The 23,950-nt window shown below is 41.8% G+C and overlaps 1 protein-coding gene across 3 annotated transcripts in view; it reads left to right on the top strand.

Moving 5' to 3' along the window:
- NEK6 (NIMA related kinase 6) overlaps positions 1 to 23,950 on the top strand; it is a 374,972-nt gene that overhangs the window by 115,236 nt on the left and 235,786 nt on the right. For 2 of the 3 annotated variants that reach the window (XM_073600366.1, XM_073600368.1), the window contains exon 2: positions 12,934 to 13,053. In XM_073600366.1, the coding sequence (XP_073456467.1) occupies positions 12,970 to 13,053 (84 nt within the window). In that variant the 5' untranslated portion in view covers positions 12,934 to 12,969. Of the gene's footprint in view, positions 1 to 12,663; positions 12,818 to 12,933; positions 13,054 to 23,950 lie in introns of those variants that run through there. The other variant, XM_073600367.1, reaches the window with a different exon arrangement.

Raw genomic sequence — 23,950 nt, 5'->3', positions numbered from 1 at the left:
TGATATCAATACAAGTCGCACCAATTAGAACGGTGCAATTGCCACCAATTTGACATGTCAAATTGCACCAATGTGAACCAGAGCTGACACATACAACACTCCCTATCCACCAGATGAATTCATTACCTGCAATTCCCCACAGCTGTTATATATAAAGATTCCACCTTTATCACTTAGTTGCAGGTGTGCTGAAGCCTATGTTTACATTGGAGCGATTTGTTATGCGATTTTAGAGATTAAATCACATGACAAGTCGCAGCCTATTGGCAGTAATGGCACTATTCCAATTGATGCAACGCCGCACCGATTTGGAAAAGAAGTTCCTGCACTACTTTAGGTGTGACTTCAATAGACATCTGTGTATGAAGCCACACAGATGTCTATCAAGTAGCACCTGAAATCACACGGACCTTGCTACTTTGAAATCACACTACTTCAAGTGAAGTAGCGTGATTTCAAAGTAGCATCAATGTGAACCAGGATGAAGAGACTATTTTTTTTGGTGCACAAATACATATAGAAATTATAAGATATAAAAAAGTATTGTACTTCCCCAAAACCACCACCCCCAAAACTAAAAAACAAAAAAAAAAATAAACACACACACCACAACAAGCTCAATAATGTACTTTTATTTTGCCAGCAGAAACAAAATTATGTACATTCATTTACTAGCTTCAAAATAAAAAAAAAAAAAAATCTACAGGATATTTGGTGCTACATTTAGCAAAACAGTTAGCAATTGGATTTTAAGGGCCCTGCTCATAGGAGCATTTACAATCTAAAATTTGTTGAAACCTTAGGGTGGACACAGTTTACTTTGTGTATAATGGGCAACACATCACATTTTTATCTGCAAAATTATAAAAACATACTTAACAGTCATTATTCTTACAAAACATTCCAACATATTAAAAAAGGCACATATTCAAAACACCCACCACCACCCCACAATCCACATACATACATAGGTGACCATGTTCTGCTGGAAGCTGCATTTCTGTGTACAGGATTAAGCAATGAGATCAAAGGGTAGAAGGTCAGCACATGCTCCCAAACCATGTTTGCATGGTCAGACAGGAACAATACACACAACATTGACAGCATGGCCACATAAACCCACTTTTGATGGAAAAAATGCACAAGAATTTCAGCAAACAAACAGCCCTAGTGGGGCGTTTGTCAATATGCACGTTATCATTCCTTCTCCTCCCCCCACAAATCACAGCAAAAGAAATCTGGCCTCTTCTCAGGCCAAACAAACCCCCCTACTGCAGCCCTTTATATAAGGTAGGTTGTATTGATAGCACACTGACACACGCCCAATAGAAGTACACGCCCACCAGTATCTTTCAATCTGTCTCTTCATGTATGTCTAAAGTGATTGCACCTGATGAGCAGGAACACATAATACTATATGCAACTGTGTTAGCCCTTGGCTATGTGCATCAAATCTCCAACTACAGGCCAAAGATCGAAGTCTATTTGCATCCACATAAACAAAGGAACAGTTTTCTAAACATATGTACCCATGCAGTGTAAACCCTACAATTTTAAATGTCCAAGTCCCTGGGCACGATTAGCGCTAACAAACATTGGGGGTTATTTACGAAAGGCAAATCCACTTTGCACTACAAGTGCAAACTACATGTGCAAAGTGCACTTGAAAATGCACTGAAAGTGCAGTCGCTGTAGATCCGAGGGGAACATGCAAGGAAAATAAAAAACAGCATTTTAGCTTGCACATGATTGAATGATACAATCAGCAGAGCTTCCCCTCAGATCTACAGTGACTGCACTTGTAGTGCAAAGTGGATCTGCCTTTCGTAAATAACCCACACTAACATCAGTCCCTGGCTGCAATGAGCTTTCAATCTAAAGTCCAAAATCAACTTTCTTACATTAGGCTGGATTCACACCTATGCATTTTTAGTGCTTTTTGCAGATTTGCACTACAGAACATGTTCCATAGGAAACCATGTTAAATGGACTGTATTGCAAATCTGCAAAATGCAAAAAGCACTAAAAATGCATAGATGTGAATCCAGCCTTAGAGACTATTTTGACAGGAGACAAATAACATGCCAGCATGTCTTTGGATTGTAGTGAGAAACCCACACAGGGAGAACATATAAACTTCAACACAAGCATTAGCATGTCAGGGAATTGAACCAGCAACCCCAGTTCTGTTAGACAGAAGTTCTACCCACTTAGCCAGCAGGCAGCCTCAAACATGTTGTCTGCATCTCTGTGGTGTGAACCAGCCAAGTCCATAGCCATGCTCAGTGTCACAAGCAATATACAATATATTGGCCTAAGTATTGGGACGCCTGCCTTTAAATGCACATGAACTGTAATGGCATCCCAGTCTTAGTCCATAGGGTTTAATATTGAGTTGCCCCACCCTTTGCAGCTACAACAGCTTCAACTCTTCTGGGAAGGCTGTCCACAAGGTTTAGGAGTGTGTCTATGGGAATGTTTGACCGTTCTTCCAAGTGCATTTGTGAGGTCAGGCACTGATGTTGGACGAGAAGGCCTGCCTTACAGTCTCCACTCTAATTCATCCCCAAGGTGTTCTGTTGTGTTGAGATCAGGACTCTGTCCAGGCCAGTCAAGTTCCTCCAACCCAAACTCACTCATCTATGTCTTTATGGACCTTGCTTTGTGCACTGATCCAAATCATTTGGTGGAGGAGAGATTATAGTGTGGGGTTGTTTTTCAAGGGTTGGGCTTGGCTTCTTAGTTCCAGTGAAGGTAACTCTTAAGGCATCATCATACCAAGACATTTTGGACAATTTCATGTTCCCAACTTTGTGGGAACAGTTTGGGGATGGCCCCTTCCTGTTCCAACATGACTGCACACCAGTACACAAAGCAAGGTCCATAAAGACATGGATGAGCGAGTTTAGGGTGGAGGAACTGGACTGGCCTGCACAGAGTCCTGACCTCTACCCGATAGAACACCTTTGGCTGAACTAGAGTAGAGAATGCGAGCCAGGCCTTCTCATCCAACATCCTGGCCTCACAAATGCACTTCTGGAAGAATGGTCAAACATTGCCATAGACACACTAAACCTGGTGGACAGCCTTCCCAGAAGCTGTTTTAGCTGCAAAGGGTTGGCCAAATCAATTTTTAACCCTACGGACTAAGACTGGGCTGCCATTAAAGGTCATGTGTGTGTAAAGGCAGGTGTCCCAATACTTTTGGCTAGATAGTGTATCTGGCAAGATTTACAATGGTGTTGGAATCCTCCTACACATAAATACTACATTTAGACATAGTTTTAGGACATGGGAGATGAGACAGCTTTTCTACATGAAGCAGCATATTTGGGATTTGAACCCAGATGGTTAGAGATGCTAAGTAGAAGTTCTAACCTCTAAGCCACAGAAATGCCACATGTAAGAACCTCCTACACATAACTACACATAAAAACACATAAATACTGCATGTCTTTGAACATACAGGTGATGGAATTACATTGATTTATTCTGTGATATTTGGTGGTTCTTTGTGGGTGAGTGTAAAATAGTGATATTACCCTTAATTTTTTGGGAATTACATTTTGATTTCTGATGTTGGTACACATATCACATTTTTTGGGCTCAAATTATGATTTTTTGGAAATAATAAAAAGCACAAAAAATTGTGACTCGTTTTAAATTTGCATTAGCAATGGTATTGTTTGTGGATTGTAAAGACACCTGTGTGAGTTTTGGGTAAAGATTGTTGTAAGATATTTCAGTGTAGAAATCACTTTTTCACACAGTTTAAAAGCAGATTATCTTTAAACAATATACTGCATATTTCAGTACCATTTAGGCAATGATATCATGTTCTAAACATTATTTCCATGTGCAATTCTCTAGCTTTTAGCAGAGTAATGCCGCGTACACACGATCGCACATTCCGACAACAAAATCCATGTTTTTTTCCCTGACGGATGTTGGCTCAAACTTGCATACACACGGTCACACAAATGTTGTTGGAAATTCTGAACGTCAAGAACGCGGTGATGTACAATACGTACAACGGGCCGAGAATAATGAAGTTCAATAGCCAGTGCGACTCTTCTGCTTGATTGGAACTTTGTACGTCGGAATTGTGTACACACGATCGGAATTTCCTACAACGGATTTTGTTGTCGGAAAATTTGAGATCCAGATCTCAAATTTTGTTCGGTCGGAAATTCCAACGGAAAATGTCCGATGGAGCCTACACATGGTCGGAATTTCCGACAACAAGCTCCCATCGAACATTTGTTGTCGTTTGAACATTTGAAATTCCGACTGTGTGTATGCAGCATTAGGATTTGGCCGCTATTTGGTTTCAGGGAACTATAGTAAATTTAATTTTGGGAGTATTTTCTCACCACCACTCCACTTGTCTGTCTTTTTATGAATTTTCTTGCTCATTTTTATTTAAAAGAAAGTTGCAAACATCACAAAGGGTCACCCATGAAGGGATTATATTGCATCTCTCTACCAACATTCAATTCTTTCTTTAGCCTCCTAGCTTACCTAGCAAAACTCCTGCACAATCACTGTACTAATTGCTGGCAAAACATGGACCCAGGATTGGAGGTTTTATCCCAGCCAAGTTTCTATAAATCCCCTTCCCGCCGACCGTATGCAGATATGCGTACTCGGCTTTCCGGGGTTATACCGGGATGATGCCCGCAGCTGCAGGCATCATCCCGGTACCGTTGTTTACAGCGGGCGATCGGCTACCCATGTATAACAACTGATGCAGCTAAAAGCCGCTCGGTTGTTATACCGGAGGAGCGGGAGGGGACACCCCCCCCCTCCCGCCGCCTCCCGCCGCTGTTACCGAGCCTCCCGTGCGATCGGGAGGCCCGGTGTCCATTCGGCTGCCTTCGGCGGCTGGGGGCGGGCTGGAACGAAGCTGCGAGCGGCTTCGTTCCAGCCTTCTCGTTGTAAACGCGGAAGTGACGTCATGACGTCACTTCCCGTTTACTCGGCTGCCAATGGCGCCGAATTTAAAAAAGTACACAGTATTCAGAATCGCCATTTTCGGCGATCTGAATAATTTGAAGTGTAAAGGAGGGATGGGGGGTCTTTTAGACCCCCCATCCCTCCATAAAGAGTACCTGTCACCACCTATTACTGTCACAAGGGATGTTTACATTGCTTGTGACAGCAATAAAAGTAAAAAAAAAAAAAAAATTTTTAAACACAATTTATAAAGTACAAAAATAAATAAAATAAATTAAAAAAAAAAATTTTTTTAAAGTGCCTCTGTCCCCGCGAGCTCGCGCAGCGAAGAAAACGCATACGGAAGTCGCGCCCGCATATGTAAACGGTGTTCAAACCACACATGTGAGGTATCGCCGCAATCGTCAGAGTGAGAGCAATAATTCTAGCCCTAGACCTCCTCTGTAGCTCAAACCTGGTAACCGTAAAAAATTTTTAAAGCGTCGCCTATGGAAATTCATAGGTACCGTAGTTCGTCGCCATTCCACGAGTGCGTGCAATTATAAAGGGTGACATGTTTGGTATCTATTTACTCGGTGTAACATCATCTTTCACATTATATAAAAAAATTGGGGTAACTTTACTGTTTGGATTTTTTAAAATTCATGAAAGTGTCACTTTTCCAAAAATTTGCGTTTAAAACACCGCTGCACAAATACCGTGTGATAAAAAATATTGCAACAATCGCCATTTTGTTCTCTAGATTCTCTGCTAAAAAAATATATATAATGTTTGGGGGTTCTAAGTCATTTTCTAGCAAAAAATACGGATTTTAACTTGTAAACACCAAATTTCAAAAATAGGCTTAGTCATGAAAGGGTTAAAACTTCCAGGATCCAGACCAGGATTTAGTGATCCCAGAGGAGACTGAACAACCAGTTTCCTCTGTATCAAACACACATCCTGGAGCCCCGCAACCTGTGTAGAGGAGATGAATATGTTGGTTGACACTTAACCTCTTCGCTGCCAGAGCCGTATTTGAGTTTTTTGCACACATGTTTATAAAATAATTTTCGGCCCGAAGATTACACAAAACCCCCAAACATTATATATTTTCTGAAAGCAGACACCCTAGAAAATAAAATAGCGGTAGTTCCAATTTTTCATGTCACACATTATTAACGCAAATGTCTAGGGAATGCAAAATTTCTGTAAAAAAACACACTAAAGTGAATTTTAGGGCAAACAAACGCAATAAACGACCCAATTTTTTGGTATATTATTAAAAAAAAATGAGGTTGCGCAGAGTAAATAGATACCCAGCATGTTCAACCTCAAATTTGTGTGCACCTGTGCAATGGCAACAAACTTCAGTACTCAATATTTTCTATAGGTGACACTTCAAAAGCCAGCTATAGGTATCAGTTTAGTGTTACAGGGAAGGTCTTGTGCTAGAATTATTGCTCTCCCTCTGGCGTGCGTGGCGATATTTAACATGTGTATCGCAATCAACGTTTTCATGCTTAGGAGCCCCCGACGCATGCGTTTACGTTCGTATGTGCATATATGTGGGGGTGCCTCAAAAACATTTTTTGGGGGGATTTTATGTGCTTGGGTGTAACTTTTATTTTTTTGCAAAAAAAATATATTTTTTTTTTTCTTAACTTTTTTTTTATTATTACATAAGGGACAAAAAGTCCTCAATGTGATGTTTTTTTCGGTGACAGGTTCTCTTTATTGAGACATGCAGGGTCCAAAAGACCCTGCATGTCTCCCCTGTGCTCCACTGAATGTTTTGCAATGCAGATCGCATTCCTAGCTAAGCTAGTTGGGGACACTGAGAGCTTGACCTAGAAGTGACATCAGAGACGTCGCTTTCTGGGTCACAACAAGAAAGGGAGTAGAGCGGACATGTGTCTGCTCCTCATCTTCCCCTCCAGCCACCGGCACCTGCTGTCTCGCTTCCGGGCCTGGAGATGGGTAAGCGGAGCCCAGAAAGCATGGCGGGGAGTGACATTGCAGGGGGGCGCCAATACTTGTGAGCAATTGGGTGGCCTGTCAGTTTCACACTCCCGGTGGCTGCAGCAACTGGATTGTGTGGGATAACCCCCCCCCCTTGCTGTCAGGTCTGTATGATGTATGGACCTGGCAGTGAAAGGGTTAAAGAGGAACTTCGGTTTGATTTTGAAGTCAGCAAATATAAATACTGTACCTGCTGACCTTTAAAAATCAGGTAATTATTAGCAGTGCTGGAACAAGGTTATCCAGTGCCCAGGGCAAAGATGCCAAACTGCGCCCTTCCACCCCAATTAATGAAGTGCAAACTTAGGGGATTCTATGCCCAGCAGTCCCCCACTTTTCAAAATGTCTGCAGCTGTCACTACTCCTTTCAGTATTGTAACAGAAGAAAGGGGCCCCCAACCCTACAGTAAACCACTGTGCCCCAGACCTAATTTGAGGTTTGAAGCACACCAGGGTCGCGTGCTGAGTTCTGGTGGGCCGCATGTGACCCATGGGCAACTTGTTGGACTGCAAGGGTGTAATTGCAGACAGCATTTATAGTGTTGACTATTTATATGGTGAACATTGAGGTCCTTTTTACACTTGTGCGGTAGCATGTGGTGCATTAGCCTAGCAGTTAAAACGGACACTGGTTCGAATCCCAACCATGACACTACCTGCCTGGAGTTTACATGTTCTCCCTGTGCCTGCGTGGGTTTCCTCCGGGTACTCCGCTTTCCTCCCACACTCCAAAGACATGCTGGTAGGTTAATTGGATCCTGTCTAAATTGGCCCTAGTATATGAATGTGAGTTAGGGACCTTAGATTGTAAGCTCCTTGAGGGTAGGGACTGATGTGAATGTACAATGTATATGTAAAGCGCTGCGTAAATTGACAGCGATATATAAAGTACCTTTAATAATAATAAATAATTAGCGCCCGTGCCCAACATGTGTTGGGTTAAAATTGATCATTTCTTTGAATGGGCTGCCTACACACCACAACAGACTCCCAAACGCAGCTGCACAATTTTTGGCAGTGCAGCACAAAACACTGTACAGTAATGCTCTGCAACACTGGTATATTGGTTTAGTGTGTTGGGATGTCATTTCAGGGCAGGACTAAATTTTCCAGTGATGTAGACAGATTTATTATAAAGTAAAACATTAATACTGTAAATTGAATAAATAAGCAGACTTGGATGCTCCACTTGGTCTTAATCTGTTATCAGTATTTTGTGATTAAAATTGCCATAATGTTTTGGAACTCCATCATGCACAGACATATTACCTCCAGAGAAGATTGTTGTAGGGCATGGATTTCCTCCAACCTTCTATGCCAATATTGTTCCACAGGTTGGAAGATTTATATTTTTATTTATTACACTTAGCACTTACAGTATCTCACAAAAAAAGAGTACACCCCTCATAGTTTTGTAAATATTTTATTCTATCTTTTCATGTGACAACACTGAAGAAATGACACTTTGCTACAATGTAAAGTAGTGAGTGTACAGCTTGTATAACAATGTAAAGTAGTGAGTGTACAGTTTGTATAACAGTGTAAATTTGCTGTCCCCTCAAAATAACTCAACACACAGCCATTAATGTCTAAACCGCTGGCAACAAAAGTGAGTACACCCCTAAGTGAAAATGTCCAAATTGGGCGCAATTATCCATTTTCCCTCCCCGGTGTCATGTGACTCGTTAGTGTTACAAGGTCTCAGGTGTGAATGGGGAGCAGGTGTGTTTAATTTGGTGTTATCGCTCTCACTCTCTCATACTGGTCACTGGAAGTTCAACATTGCACCTCATGGCAAAGAACTCACTGAGGATCTAAAAAAAAGAATTGTTGCTCTACATAAAAATTGCCTAGGCTATAAGAAGATTGCCAGGACCCTGAAACTGAGCTGCAGCACGTTGGCCAAGACTATACAGCGGTTTAACAGGACAGGTTCCACTCAGAACAGGCCTTGCCATGGTAGACCAGAGAAGATGAGTGCACATGCTCAGCATCATATCCAGAGGTTGTCTTTGATGGTGGGCAGGCGGCAAGTGGTTAAACTCATGTCCGCAGTTACTGAACATCTCTTAAAATCATGTCTACAGTCTTTGACCATCTTTTGTGTAGCCCTAGCCCCTCAGGAGTCACTGAGCATAATGGGACTTCTGTTCACTTCTAAGCACTGGGCAAGGAACAACCCCTGCTGACATCACCATAAACTGTAACCAAATGTCACCAGGGGTATCACAAGAAGGATAAACACACCACTTTTGATAAAGAAAATATTTGCTTTATGTAAGATTTACGTAGGCAGTAATATCAGCACAAAAACCAACGTATTATTGTACACAAAGAAGGTCACAAGTAACAAAGTAAGCAATAAAACATATAGCAGTGCCACTTGAAATACTCTCATTTTGTCCAGCAGGACTCAGAATTTAAAGGTAGCTCTCTTTTCAAGAGAGAATTTTCCCCAAACGAGCATGAAAGACGAGAACAAAGGATGTTAGGCTAACTCGCTTGTGGGCTCTTAGTAACCAGAGCCAAGGCTAATGCCGTGTACACACGATCGGAAATTCGGCCAGCAAAAGACCGATGAGAGCTTTTGGTCGGAAAATGCGACTGTGTGTATGCTCCATCGGACTTTTGCTGGCGGAATTCCCGCCAGCAAAAGATTGAGAGCAGGTTCTCAATTTTTCGGTCGGAAATTTTCCTATCCGAAAATGCGATCGTCTGTACAAATTCCAACGTGCAAAATTCCTACGTATGCTCGGAAACAATTCGATGCATGCTCGGAAGCATTGAACGTCATTTTCTCGGCTAATCGTAGTGTTGTATGTCACCGCATTTTTGACGGTTGAAAGTTCAGATAACTTTTGTGTTACCGTGTGTATGCAAGACAAGCTTGAGCGGAATTCTGTTGGAAAAACCATCCAAGTTTTTTCCGACGGAAAATCCGCTCGTGTGTACGTGGCATAACTCTCAGAGGGTTTTGGCAAGAAAGAAAAACGTCACATATAGAACTTATCACTAGATGTGGGAAAACACTTCTGCTGGCTGGATGAAGCTCTTTATGTTGGCGCACATTGGAAGTGGAGTCCCTTTGATAAAAAGATGACACTTCTTCAGAGGTGATAACACAGCAGGCAGAGTTCCCCTTTAATAAAGGTAATAAGCTGGGAAGTCAGTTTAAAGATGTCAAGAAGTTGCAAAAGGGTATTTAAACTGAAGAAAGGTGAGGGCAGATCTTAGCAGTAAGGTGTCTCTTTAAATGCAGAACTTAACTTGTGAAATTTGCAGCTTAGATGGAATAGGCCTGAGGTAATATACTTTCACAGTCCCTGCCTATTCAAGCAACTGAAGGCCTTATGAATAAAATCCCGTGCAGTACTTCAATGGATGGCCAGTGTGAAAAGGCTGCACTAATGCTTGGGCTACAGGGCTTGTGTCTCTATGCGGCAGTCTGTGTTGTAAAACATCCTGAACTCAAGTAACTGGCAATAATAACAAGTGAGCTTGTAGCATGAAGCAGTGTGGTATGGGTTAAGAGCCCTCTCACCCAATCCTTTATGGACGAAGCAATGGCCTTGCTGTTAGGGGCCCCCTGTCTTGATGTCCTCCCACAGATGTAGTGGTGGCGATGGCGATGACTGATCTGTCTGCCTACAGGATGGACTATCCCGGTTCTCAGTTTGATCAGTGGCGATTGGGCAACCCTCTTCTCTCCTTCCTTGGCTTATTTATTTATTTATTTCAGGTACTTATATAGCGCCGTCAATTTACGCAGCGCTTTACATATACATTGTAAATTCACATCAGTCCCTACCCTCAAGGAGCTTACAATCTAAGGTCCCTAACTCACTTTCATACATACTAGGGACAATTTAGACAGGATCTAATTAACCTACCAGCATGTCTTTGGAGTGTGGCAGGCTTAATCCTTTATGGCCTGTGGTCACCTGGATCAGCCTCCACTTTCTCACACATCCTGTTTTTTTCCCAGTTTTCTCCTCTCCCCCTCCTTTAGGTGTCCGGGCTTTCCTTTTTAGATGCTCCCACCCCTGTTGCTCACTCACATGGCATTTGCAGTTCTCTTCCGGCTCATCTGAATTGAAGGGTTCTACCTGCAGCATACAAGTTCCAGCATTCTCATCATGGCTGTATTAGTTTCTGTGTCTACTAAATTGCAAAGCACTACCATCTTATGGCCATTTTAGAATATGCATCATTAACAATGCAGTGTGTTACACTTGTATCATTTCTGTAGTCTCTGCCTACATCTTGTATCATGTCTGCAGTCTTTGACCATCTCTTAAAGCATTTGTTAACCCCCCCCAAAAAAATTTGATTCTGTCCCTTAAAACATTTTATACAACACAGTGCTTGTCTTGTGTCATTTGGCCCCTTGTATCACCTGAAATACCTGGCTGATCCTGCCAGTTTCTGCCCTCCCCTATGTAAACTGACCACGGTTCATCATGGTTGCTGAGCCCTGACACCGTGGTCAGTTTACATGACTCCGTCATCCGCAGCTCTCCCGTCCTCCTCTGTGCTCCTGTGTCCTCCTCCCCCCTCCCCTCCCTACCTGTCTGCCCCGTGTCAGTGCCCATCCTCTGCTCCTGCTGCTCTCATAACTGTTAAAACATTATATAAGCCCCTATGTGTCCTAATAACAAGTGCTCCTGTCTGTGTGCTTTATTAAAAAAATGCCTCCTTTACCGGATTTCACAGCAGTTCCCAGGTATCATGTGACCGGCCGTCTCTCTCTTGTCTCCTCCTCGTATCCTGGCTGACTTCGCTTGGGGAAATCTCAGCCCCACAGCTGGGCAGAGGAGAGAGCCGGCCAGTGATGTGATTGCAAGGAACCGATGTGGATTCTGGTAAAGGAGGAATTTTTTAAATAAAGCACACAAATAGGAGCACTTGGTATTAGGACACAGAGGGGCTTATATAAAGTTATAGAAGTGGCTTAACAACCACTTTAATACAATATGTCTGCAGCCTTTGACCATCTACTGTACTATGTTCGCAGTTTCTGACCATTTCCTGTATCATGACTGCAGTCACTAACCATCTCCTGTAACATGTCCACAGTCTCTGACCATCTCCTGTACCATGTCCATAGTTTCTAACCATTTCCTTTATCATGTCTGCAGTCTCCGACCCTCTTCTGTATTATGTCCACAGTCTCTGACCATCTCTTGTATCACACCCATAGGGGTTTATTTACTAAAGGCAAATCCACTTTGCACTGTAAGTGCACTTAGAAGTGCAGTCATTGTAGATCCCAGGGGGACATGCAAGGAAAATAAAAAACAGCATTTTTGCTTGTACATGATTGGATGATAAAATCAGCAGAGCTTCCCCTCATTTCAGATCTTCCCCTCAGATTTACAGCGACTGCACTTCCAATGTTGACTACCTCTGATTTTAAACATTATTTGCTTATCCCAGAGTTCAGCTTTAAAGATACAAAGAAAAACAGTTTCCACTGAAAAGAAAGGCTCAAAAGATTAGATATTCATGCTAATGTTGTTAGTCATGTTTTTTTTTTTTTTTTTAACTTAATACTTAACTACGAGGATTCATTCTGCTCAAACCCATTGTTTCATTCTTGCCTTATGGGTATTTGAAATTGAAACATTGTAGGTGTGCATTTAATGATCTCTCTTGTGTATGGTGGAGCAGAATCACATGGCATTCTGCATTTTGGTGTACCTGAATATCAGGTTTCATTGATAATAAAGTCTGTGCTTACACAAGGAAAGCCCTTACTGAGATCCTCATTAGAGGCTGCTATTGAGAATCCCGAGAAACCAGTCCAACAGACATGTTTATCGTTCAAATACAAGGCATTATAATATTCAGAGCGCAGCAGGTATATTTTACGAAGCAAATCACACAAGGAAGTTCACTTTTAATGTTTCATATCTATAGTATGTAAAACTTTATTTGTAGGTGGAAAAGTTTTGACTGATTGGTCTTGTTTTTCAGTTGCATTAAACTGCATGTGTGAACTGGAATGTTGCCATGGACGGACCTCATCACCACCTAGAAGACCAGAACAGTCACCTTTGTAAAGTGCAAGGGCAGGAATATCAACATGACAGCCAAGTAAGTTTTGCTGAGATCTCCATGCTATAATCTTTTTCAGAAAGTTCTGACTAAGCTAATCTGGTGGTCATTTTAAGGTGTTTTAAATATGTTTGTTGTCTGCAAACATATACGGGATTGTGCTGTGCTGAACGAAGATCTGGCACCAAGCACCTTGTAAATCTTCCAAATAATTTTCATGTGCCTGTGGGCCTTGACCTCTTTACACTATGCTAAGCCATGCTTCCCCAGCCCATCTATTAAAGTATAACTAAACCCTTTGGAAAAAAAGTATCTAACAGACAAAGTGAATCTATAGGGTTGAATAGGCAAATAGGCTGTGCACTTTGCAAAGTGCAATTGCACTCTGCAAGTGCAGTTGCTCCAGATCTTAGTAAATAAGGTAAAGCTTCACTTTGCAAAGAATAGCCAATCACATGCAAGGAAAATTTAAAAAACAGCCTTTTTGCTTGCACATGATTGGATGATGGAATTCAGCAGAGCTTTTCCTCATTTTCTAAGCCCTGGAGCAACTGCTCTCGCAGAGTGCAACTGCACTTTGCAAAGTGCACAGTCTATTTTCCTTTAGTAAATCAACCCCTATGTCTTCACTACTTCCACTGGGTGCACATCGTAACAAGTGATATTTTTTAAATTACGATGTGGTCAGCTTGCACTGGACTATACATCCCATGCTACTATTCTCAGTAAGCAGTCTTAAAGCCCAAAAAATGGGAAAGTGGTGTCAGTGGAGGCACCCAAAAGTGAAGGAGAATCTGAGAAGTGTGTTCTAGCACAGTGGTTCTCAAACTCAGTCCTCAAGTACCCCCAACGGGCCATGTTTTCAGGTTTTCCTTTAATTTGCACAGCTGCTTTAAATCAATATCAATGACATGGTATTGCTAAGATCTATTTTATCTAAGGGATGTTCCCAAAACATGGTCGGTTGGGGGTACTTGAGGACTGAGATTGAGAACCACTGTTCTAGAACACTAATAAACAGCAGGAGAGACAGATTAACTGTTTTTGCAGCCAGAGCCGTTTTTGCATTTTTTTACACACGTTTAAAAAATAAGTTTAGCCCTGAAGTCGATGTAAATCCCCCAAACATTATATATTTTCTGAAAGCAGACACCCTAGAGAATGAAATTGTGGTGGTTCCAACTTTTTATGTCACAGGATATTACCGCAAAGGTCTAGGAAACGCAAAATTTCAGTTAAAAAAACACTAAAGTGAATTTAAGAGCAAACAAGTGCAATAAATTAACCAAATTGTTGGTAAAAATACAAAAGACAAGGTTGCGCCAAGTAACTTGCTACCCAATATGCCAAACCTTAAATTTGTGTACACCCGCAAAATGGTGACAAACTTCAGTAACCTATATTTTCTATAGGCAACGCTTCAAAAGCCCTCTATAGGTATTAGTTTAGTGTTATGGAGGTGATCTGGTGTTAGAATTATTGCTCTCTCTCCGGCGTGTGCAACGATATATAACATGTGTATCACAATCAACGTTTTCATGCGTATGCGTTTACATTAGTAGGTGTGTGGTGGGATAGGGGTCTCAAAATTTTTTTTTGGGGGGAGGGGGGATTTTATGTGCTTGGGTGTAGCTTAATTTTTTGGTTAAAAAAAATGTTTTTTTATTTAACGTTCTTTTTATTTTCATCACATGGGGACAAAAAGTCCCCAATGTGATTTTTTTTTTTTAGGTGACAAGCTTTCTTTAATGAGACATGCAGGGTCTAAAGATTGCAAGGAAGATTGCATTGCAAAACCTTCCTTCCTGGCTAAGCTAGCTGGGGACAAAGAGAGGCTGACCCAGAAGAGACGTCATAGATTTCGCTTTCCGGGTTACAGCAAGAAGCAGAGCAGATGGGCAAGCGGAGCCCGAAAAACATGGCGGGGGGGAGTGGGGCGCTTGGTACTGGAGGTGTGTGTGAGCACCTCATGGACAGAAGTCTGCCTGTCAGTTTCCCATACAATCCCGGTGGCTGCAGCCACCGGATCATGTGTGAAACCCCCTGTTGTTAGGTCTCTACGATGTATGGACCTGGCAGTGAAAGGATCAAAGTGTTTTTTTGCACCATCCTGAGGAAGCCACTTGTATAGTCCCATGGATGGTGTTCTTATACTATTCTGTCAGCAATAAATATTGAAGTTTTGAAGAATTCACTTCTCAGCTTCTCATTCACTTTTGGGTGCCTCTGCTGACACCAATTTCCCATTTTTGAGTCTCTAAGGCCCCTGAATACACCAGAATCCAGGAACCGCAGTGCGTAGGATCGTCCGGATCACCCCACGAGCATGGAGTGCGACCGTTCTCTGCGCAGGGACAGTTATATTTCCTGTAGTAGGCCTTCACTCCAGGTTGTCTGATCCCCCATTAGGGAGCTCACCAACCTCACAGGTGTGAGTACACCATTTCATTTTACCTTCTCTTCTTCATTTTATCTGTTAAACTACTACGCTATAAGGAACTCTCCCGCGCCCTCTCTTCTTTTATCTCCTTATTCTTGGAGGCAGCCCGGTTATGCTACTGTTCTATCAGTGGGCAGCTCTGAGGCTTGTCCTGCAACAAAAGGTTAAGCTATTCATGTACGCTTGTAGGAACCAGTGGGAGCGTTAAATCTAGGGTGATAAAAATGGTTAATACTGGCAAGATTAACAGGTACAAATGAAAGCAAAGGAAGCCTGCAGCAAAAAAAGAAAACCTAAGATAAGATGTAAGATAGCAAAAAACATTATTTGAGTTATGTGTGTAGGTACACGGGAAAGTTGAATTTCAGGCAAATAGAAATTACCAAAAGTATTGGGATGCCTGCCTTTACACGCACATGAACTTTAATGGCATCCCAGTCTTAGTCCGTAGGGTTCAGAATTGAGTTAGCCCGCCCTTTGCAGGTATAACAGCTTCAACTTTGCTTCTGGAAGAATGGTCAAACATTCCCATACACACACTCCTGAACCTTGTGGACAGCCTTCCTAGAAGAGTTGAAGCTGTTATAGCTGCAAAGGGTGGGCCAACTCAATAGTGAACCCTACGGACTAAGACTGGGATGCCATTAAAGTTCATGTGCGTGTAAAGGCAGGTGTCCCAATACTTTTGGTAATATAGTGTATATTAATGCAGCTCTGTAATCATTAAGGCTGCATGCACACTGGGCAGAAAAAAACCCTGCTTTTATTTTTTCAAGCTGTAAACACACCTGTATGTTAGTCTACTGTATGTGTCCATGCACCCAAAGGCGTTTACAGGCATTTAAGAAGAGGAGCATTTAGAGGCTGAAAAAAAATCATCACCAGGACATTCAGGAGAGGAACATTTGGGCAGAAAAAAAATACACAAACACGCATAAATGCGCAGTAACGTTAGATGCACCCTTGCGTTAATGTGTTCTAATGGCCAAAATAAATTAATATGTTGGCCAATAGAATAAAATAAAGCAGAGTTCCACACGTTTTTTCGTTTATTAAAAGTCAGCAGCTACAAAAAGTGTAGCTGCTGACTTTTAATAAACAGACACTCACCTGTCCTATGGTCCAGCAATGCGGCTGCCCGGAGCCTCGCTCCTCTCCCCCGGCGCCGTCATAGCTACTGTGGGCACCCGGCCATGACAGATTTCCGCTTCATGGCCGAGCGCGAGTTGTGCTGCGCTCTGCTAGTGGCCAGGCAATCTTCTGGGACCTGTGACATGTCCCAGAAGATTGCAGAGATGGAGGGGCCGCCTAGGGGGAGAGGAGGAGTCGCCTAGGCAGCCAAGAGCAGGAAGGAGGAAGTGGGATAGGAAGTCCCACTCTAAACTAAGTACCCACTCCCCCCCAAAAAAAATGACATGCCAAATGTTGCATGTAAGGGGGCGAGGAGTATTTAAAGCGGAAGTTCCACTTTTGTGTCTGTTGGAACTTCGCTTTAACGATAAACGCGCTAACATGCATAAACCCATGTGCAAATTGTGTTTTTTTTTACTGTATTTTACTGAGCAGCATTTCTCCTGCCAGGAGAAAGGGTGTTCAAAGGTTGCCGAGCAATCGCTCAGTGTGCATTTAGTCTAATACAACCTTAAATTTGACTTGGTGTCAAAACAAAAGCAAGAGCACACCAGCCTTGTGCATTACCAAGAAAAGAATTCCAATATATTGAATAGTTGAATAAATCACTTTTATGGTAATACATGAGGATGGGGAGTCCTTCTTTTTTGTTTTTGATTTAGCACTCTGTCTAAGGATCTCCCCATCCTGAAGTAAGGCCTATACACATACCTGACGCTTTGATGGAGGAACTGCTTTTGGGATGACATTGGAAGAGCCCCACCTTTTTATGAGTGACTTATGTATGTAGGGCTGGTGTTGCCTATTGTTCTTTAGCACTGATGTTTTTATAGTACAGTATCTCACAAAAGTGAGTACACCCCTCACATTTTTGTAAATATTTTATTATATCTTTTCATGTGACAACACTGAAGAAATTACACTTTGCTACAATGTAAAGTAGTGAGTGTACAGCTTGTATAACAGTGTAAATTTGCCGTCCGCTCAAAACACAATCATTAATGTCTAAACCGCTGGCAACAAAAGTGAGTACACCCCTAAGTGAAAATATCCAACTTCCAAAATTCCAAAATCCAAAAGTCCGTCGAAAGTTTGTCAGACGGGCTGTCGGACTTCTGTAGCCGAAAAGTCCGACCGTATGTACGCCCCATTAGCAATGTGGTTAAGGCAATACATGTTCCCTCTGCTTCCCACTCCTACCCTAAGTGTAATGTCTCTACTGGAACATGGTTACATATATTTTGGTCTTGCTCATTAGTAAAGGATACTTATCACAAATCATAGCTATTGTTAAAGTGTTACTAAACCCAGGACCCTGCATTCACTATATCTGGTCTCCCACAGTACATAGAACATGGAAATGCAATTATTTTAGTAAATATAAACAGCTAGGAGTAGTTTTCATGTTCTCGCGATTATCCTATGAGAATGCAGGACCCCTGGCCCTCTGTCTGGACAGTGCTGATTGGCCCTGTGCTGATCACATGCACTCTCCCAAGAAAAAAAAAAAAAACTCACTAGCAATACACACCAAACTGAGCATGTGCAGCCTGTCCTCTGACTCTGTAAATATCAGAAAATATATTGGAATCAGTGGAAGAAGGAGGATTGAGCTGCCTTTTTTACACAAAGCAGAGGATTAAACCCTTACATTCTACAGTGAGTCTAAGCCCTTACGCACACTGGACTTTTTACAGCTTCTGTTTTTGGCTTCAAATATTTTTTCTGCAGCCATTAAACTCCTCAGCATGTTATCCTATGTGTCCATGCACACATAGGCTGTTATCAGCATTTTTGGCAGGGGTATTTTCTGTCTGGAAAAAACCTCCAGAACAAGTGGGTCTGAACAGGAGTTTTTCAGCTCTTAACTCTGATAAAAGCTTAAAAACACTGAAAAACTTGGCTATTTGGCATTTACCAGCGTTTCTGAGCCACAAGCTTTTGTGGGAGTTTAGTTTTGCTAAAACAAAAAGCTGCAAAACGCTACTGCAAAAGCGCTGCAAAACTTATTATACAGCTACAGCTTTCTACAGGTTGCGGGAACCAAGGGACACAAGCACGCTGCTCCCTCTCATCCAGATACCCCCAAAGTGACTAGAATATCTGGAGGTGTGTGGCCCTTGACATCAAGCCAGCTGCAGAACCTGTCTTTTTGGTCTTTGTCAACCATCTATAGCCACTTTTAGCACATGGTTCTTCTGATGCAGCAAAACATCTAGCCATCCCGGCAGTTCTTGGTCCCCCCTTTTTTAGGAGATATAGAAGGCATTGTACTTTGCAAATGACCAGCATCCCCTGAGAAAGCCCGACACATGGGCGAAACATGTTGGGAAGTCCATCATATATTGCTGTGTTGTTGAAACCATAACCAATTGTGCCAACCATCATTGTATCTCCCCCCTTTCCCCCTTTTTTTAATGAATGAATTCTTATTTTGCTCCTCAAAATAAAATATTTTTTTATATACTATATTTGATATCTTTTTCAATTTATTTGCACCTACAAAGTGCCAATTTCTTTGCTTTTATATTATCTAACTCTGGGATGTGGTGCTAGATACCAATTGGTGTGTTCGTGTTCATTTTACAGCTTTCTACAGCTATTGCTACTGGCATTTTTATAACGCCCAGTGTGCATAAGGCCTTGCAAGCATATTTTACTGTTATGGTAAATCCTTCTTCAGTGTAAGTCCCTAATGGACCACCAGGCTTCATCAATGATAACCAATGTATTGCCTTTGTATAAGCAAACTTTCTATACATGTGTAGAAATTGTTCACAAAAAAAAAATTTGAGTTTTGACGCAATGGCTTGAAAAGATAGGCCTTCCCTACAATTTCTTCCCACGCATTATGTAAACTCATCTGTGTACCTTTGTTGGCCCACTCAAGTCACTGCTGTCTCCATTTTATTGTGAAATGTTTTGAAGCAACCAGACCAAAAGCCAATTGTTGTAACAATTGTTTATGCAAACAATAAACTGTTTGCTTAGTATATTTACTTAATACATGGAGAGATTTACAACAGGCTGAGAAAGACATGTCTAGCGAATTAAACCAAAAGACAAAAATAATTAAAAAACTATATCCTCAGGACCCCAGACTCCCAGTTGAAATAGAGTAAGGCAAAAAATTGTCCATTTTTTTCCCAAAAAGGAAAAAAATCCTTCTTGATTCCTATGACAAACATATACTCACTGGATCAACAATCAGTACTGTTAAGTCTGATTTATATTAACGCCAGTTATAGTTACATAGTAAGTCAGGTTGAAAACAGACACAAGTCCATCAACTTTCACAAAAAAAAAAAAATACAAAAGTACAATCCCATATACACAAACCTACACCCACAGTTGATCCAAAGGAAAGCAAAAAACCCCAACAAAGGATAATCCAATTTGCTACAGCAGGGGAAAAAATTCCTTCCTGATTCCCCGAGAGGAATTTTCCCTGGGTCAACTTTACCGATAAATGTTATATTTTTTTATATTTTTGCATTTAAAAACACGAAAAGGTATACAGTACAAACATATGACAAAAGTATGGAAGATATACATCAAAATCCAATGTGCATTAAAGGAAGCTAAGCAATGCAGCAGATGTGATATATGGATATATACAGTATTAAACAGCAAAGAGCTAAAAAATGGCTTGACAGTGCATCAAATTATGAGAGCATAGATAAATCCTAACTACCCCTTATATTCTGAGATCTAAAGGGTTTAGGTCAGTATTTCTTAAAATGAAGAGAAAGTTTAAAGTAATAAACAACAAAATAGTCAGTAAATTGTTACAACGGCTGTTTCGCTCTTATAGGGTTTGTGCGTCATCCATAAGTTCCAAGATAAGGTAAAAGAGTTCAATCTATCATTTTGTAATGCATATAGACATTCAAGAGAACAAATATGATAAAGATTGTTTACTCTGTCTGAATTATATTGTAATTGTATTGTCTGCCCTTATGTTGTGAAGTGCTATGTAAACTGTTGGCGCTATATAAATCCTGTATAAACGCGATGACCTTACAGGCACTGGAAGAGTCTACTCCATCTATATTGGACTTTCGTCATCTTTAGTCTGTACATATGGTTCATTCAGCTTTCAGAGCTATTTAGATATATACATAGAGGGCATTGATTCTCCAATATGTATGGGAACATAAACAAAATCTACCAAAAACAACCTAAAGGTAAATAGTGGCACTGAACACACAATAACAAACAATGAACATATATATTACACATCCAATGAGTAGTAGTGCATAAAAAATGAACATAAAAACAAACAGTCCATAATATATGATGTCCAATTCTTTATAAATGATGCGTCATAAATAGTCAATTGAATGACTTAACACCACACCACATGATAAAAAACATGTTTCCACTTCCCCACTTGGATGTACACTCACTGACACTATTTGCCCCACACTCTCATGTTTGGCAAAAAAAGCATTGTACCGCTCAGGGTTATGGATATCCCGTCAACGGATCCAAGCATCCAAAGACCAGTAAGTATCCATAATACGCAAAGGAAAACCGAACTCCAAACAGTGCAATAACGTCTAGAAAACATAATTTATTAAAACCACTAAGGCCTAATGGTAATACACATACAAGAAGGCAAATTAAAAGCACATTGGTATGATGGACACCAAGCATATCCCAGTCACGATGGACATAAGGATGGGCACCGTATCTTACCCAACCAACAAGCCAGTACACACAGAACGTCACTTCTGCTGATACGTAAACATCAATTCCGGTTGGCGCGTTTCATCTTTAGGAAACGCGTTGGTACGTGGCTATAAGGCAATCGGAAATGACGTTTACGTATCACTGGAAGTGACGTTCCGTGTGTACTGGCTTGTTGATCAGGTGAGATACAATGCCCATCCTTATGTCCGTCGTGACTGGGATATTCTTGGTGTCTGTTTATCATACCAATGTGCTTTTAATTTGCCTTCTTGTATGTGTATTACCATTAGGCCTTTGTGGTTTTAATTAATTAGGTTTTCTTGACGTTCTTGCACTATTTGGAGTTCTGTTTTCCTTTGCATATCATGGATACCAGCTGGTCTTTGGATGCTTTGATCGATTGACGGGATATCTACAACCCCAGAGGGGTACAATGCTCTTTTTGCCAAACATGACAGTGAGGCGAATAGTGTCGGTGAGTGTACAACTCTGGGGAAGTGGTGACACGTTTTTAATCATGTGGTGTTAAGTCACTCAATCAACTGACTATTTATCACGGATCATGTAAATAAGCAGCAAATTGGAACTTTAAATGAAGCATGTTCAATGTGGCCAGAAAATTAGTCAATTCTAAAAATATACCGTATTTATCGGCGTATAACACGCACTTTTTTCCCCTTAAAATCAGGGGAAAGTCGCAGGTGCGTGTTATACGCCGATACCATGCGATCCCGAGCTGTCAAAACTTAAAAATCGCCGACCGCGATTTGAAAATGGCGCCGCCGGCGCCGAAATACACAGAGCCGGTCCTCGGCTCTTTCCAGCGGCTCTCGTTCACTTTCGGCTCCACTCGTAGTCCCGAGCGGAGCTATCCGAACCTACTCGGCTAGGTTCGGATAGCTCCGCTCGGGACTACGAGTGGAGCCGAAAGTGAACGAGAGCCGCCGGAAAGAGCCGAGGACCGGCTCTGTGTATTTCGGCGCCGGCGGCGCCATTTTCAAATCGCGGTCGGCGATTTTGAAGACAGGGGATCGAAGGCTGCACTGGGGAAGGCTGCACTGGGGAAGGCTGCACTGGGGAAGGCTGCACTGACAAGGCTGCACTGGGGAAGGCTGCACTGACAAGGCTGCACTGACATGGCTGCACTGGGGAAGGCTGCACTGACAAGGCTGCACTGACAAGGCTGCACTGGGGCAAGGCTGCACTGAGAAGGCTGCAATGATGGGCATTTAAATGTAAGTTTTTTTCCCTTCAACTTCCCTCCTAAAAGTTTTTTTTCCTTAAAATTCCCTCCTAAATTGGGGTGCGTGTTATACGCCGGTGCGTGTTATACGCCGATAAATACGGTATATGTATTTATTATCTGGGCAGTGAAAAACTGTCTCATATTGAATGTAGCAATTGATAAACATACAAAAAATATATACATTAAAGACCATGGTCCTAGAAATAGATCGTAGCATAAAAGTGCACTACACAATGAGGCATAAAATATCATCTTCCATGTTTATGTGACTTTCAACAGAGTGGTATAATAATAATAAATCCAACTGAGCTAAAAGCTAGCTTCCAACAATATTTTTGGTTTAGGGCACCACCACCACCACCCAAGGCCCAATTTTTCTGCCCGTGTTTAACAGGGGCATGTAATTACAATTCTTGATATAATATGTCATAGCAGGGCCCGTTCCAGCGCCCACAAAGCATAACTGTGAGGGCTTACAGTGTTGTGGCACCAGCACCACCACCACCAAAGGCCCGATTTTTCTGCCCCTGTTTACCAGGGGCATGTAATTACAATTTTTGATATAATATTTCACAGCAGGGCCCGTTCCTATGCTCACCAAGAGTAACTGTGAGGGCTTACAGTGTTCTAGGACCTCCAGCACCTAAGGCCCAATTTTCTGCAGAGTATAAAGTATATATACTGCTGTTCAGAGTATACTGTATAGGGCCTCGGGGACCCCCACGCCATTTTTATTTTAAAATTTGGGTGCGGGGTTCCCCTTAATATCCATACCAGACCCAAAGAGCCTGGTAATGAACTAGGGGGGGGGGACCCATGCCGTTTTTTTTCAATAATTTTCATCTATATTGCCGGGACCCGACAATACATTACAGCCAAGTACAAGTGATGTCAGCTACAGACAGGAAGCTCCTTGTGATACGAGGAAGAGGTGACGTTGTTGAAATCTGCAGCAGAGAAGTTTAAACGTTATCACGCTATGTGAGTATTTTTACTCCTCGCATGTAATACGAACCATTCGTTCGGCATAAGTTGGTGTGTCTATGGATGTGGAAGCCGTGCTGATATTCCTTCCTGCTGTGTGGTGATGACATCTGACCAGACATACTGCCCAGACCTGTTGGTCATCAAGCTTTTTTGACCTGTATGGCGTATGCCATTTCAGGCCATTAAATTCCGGTAAGCTTCCACACTCTCTGGTGATGGTCCCGGCACTGATTTCAATCTTCCGTGCACCTATGGTCCTTCCACCGTCCACTTACCTGCCAGATTGGGTCTAACAATCCCCCTGTGCGTCTGGGAGGCATTCATCCATCATTGCTTATGCACCACCCCTATAGACTTTTGGTTCTTTTCACAAATATTTCACATATTTGATATAGACTATTATGTTTTGAAGTTATTCACTTATTATTCGAGGTGTT

The sequence above is a fragment of the Aquarana catesbeiana genome, linkage group LG09, assembly GCF_042186555.1.
Source record: "Aquarana catesbeiana isolate 2022-GZ linkage group LG09, ASM4218655v1, whole genome shotgun sequence".
NCBI classification, from domain to species: Eukaryota; Metazoa; Chordata; class Amphibia; order Anura; family Ranidae; genus Aquarana; species Aquarana catesbeiana.
This window is presented reverse-complemented; position numbering and strand designations above follow the sequence as displayed.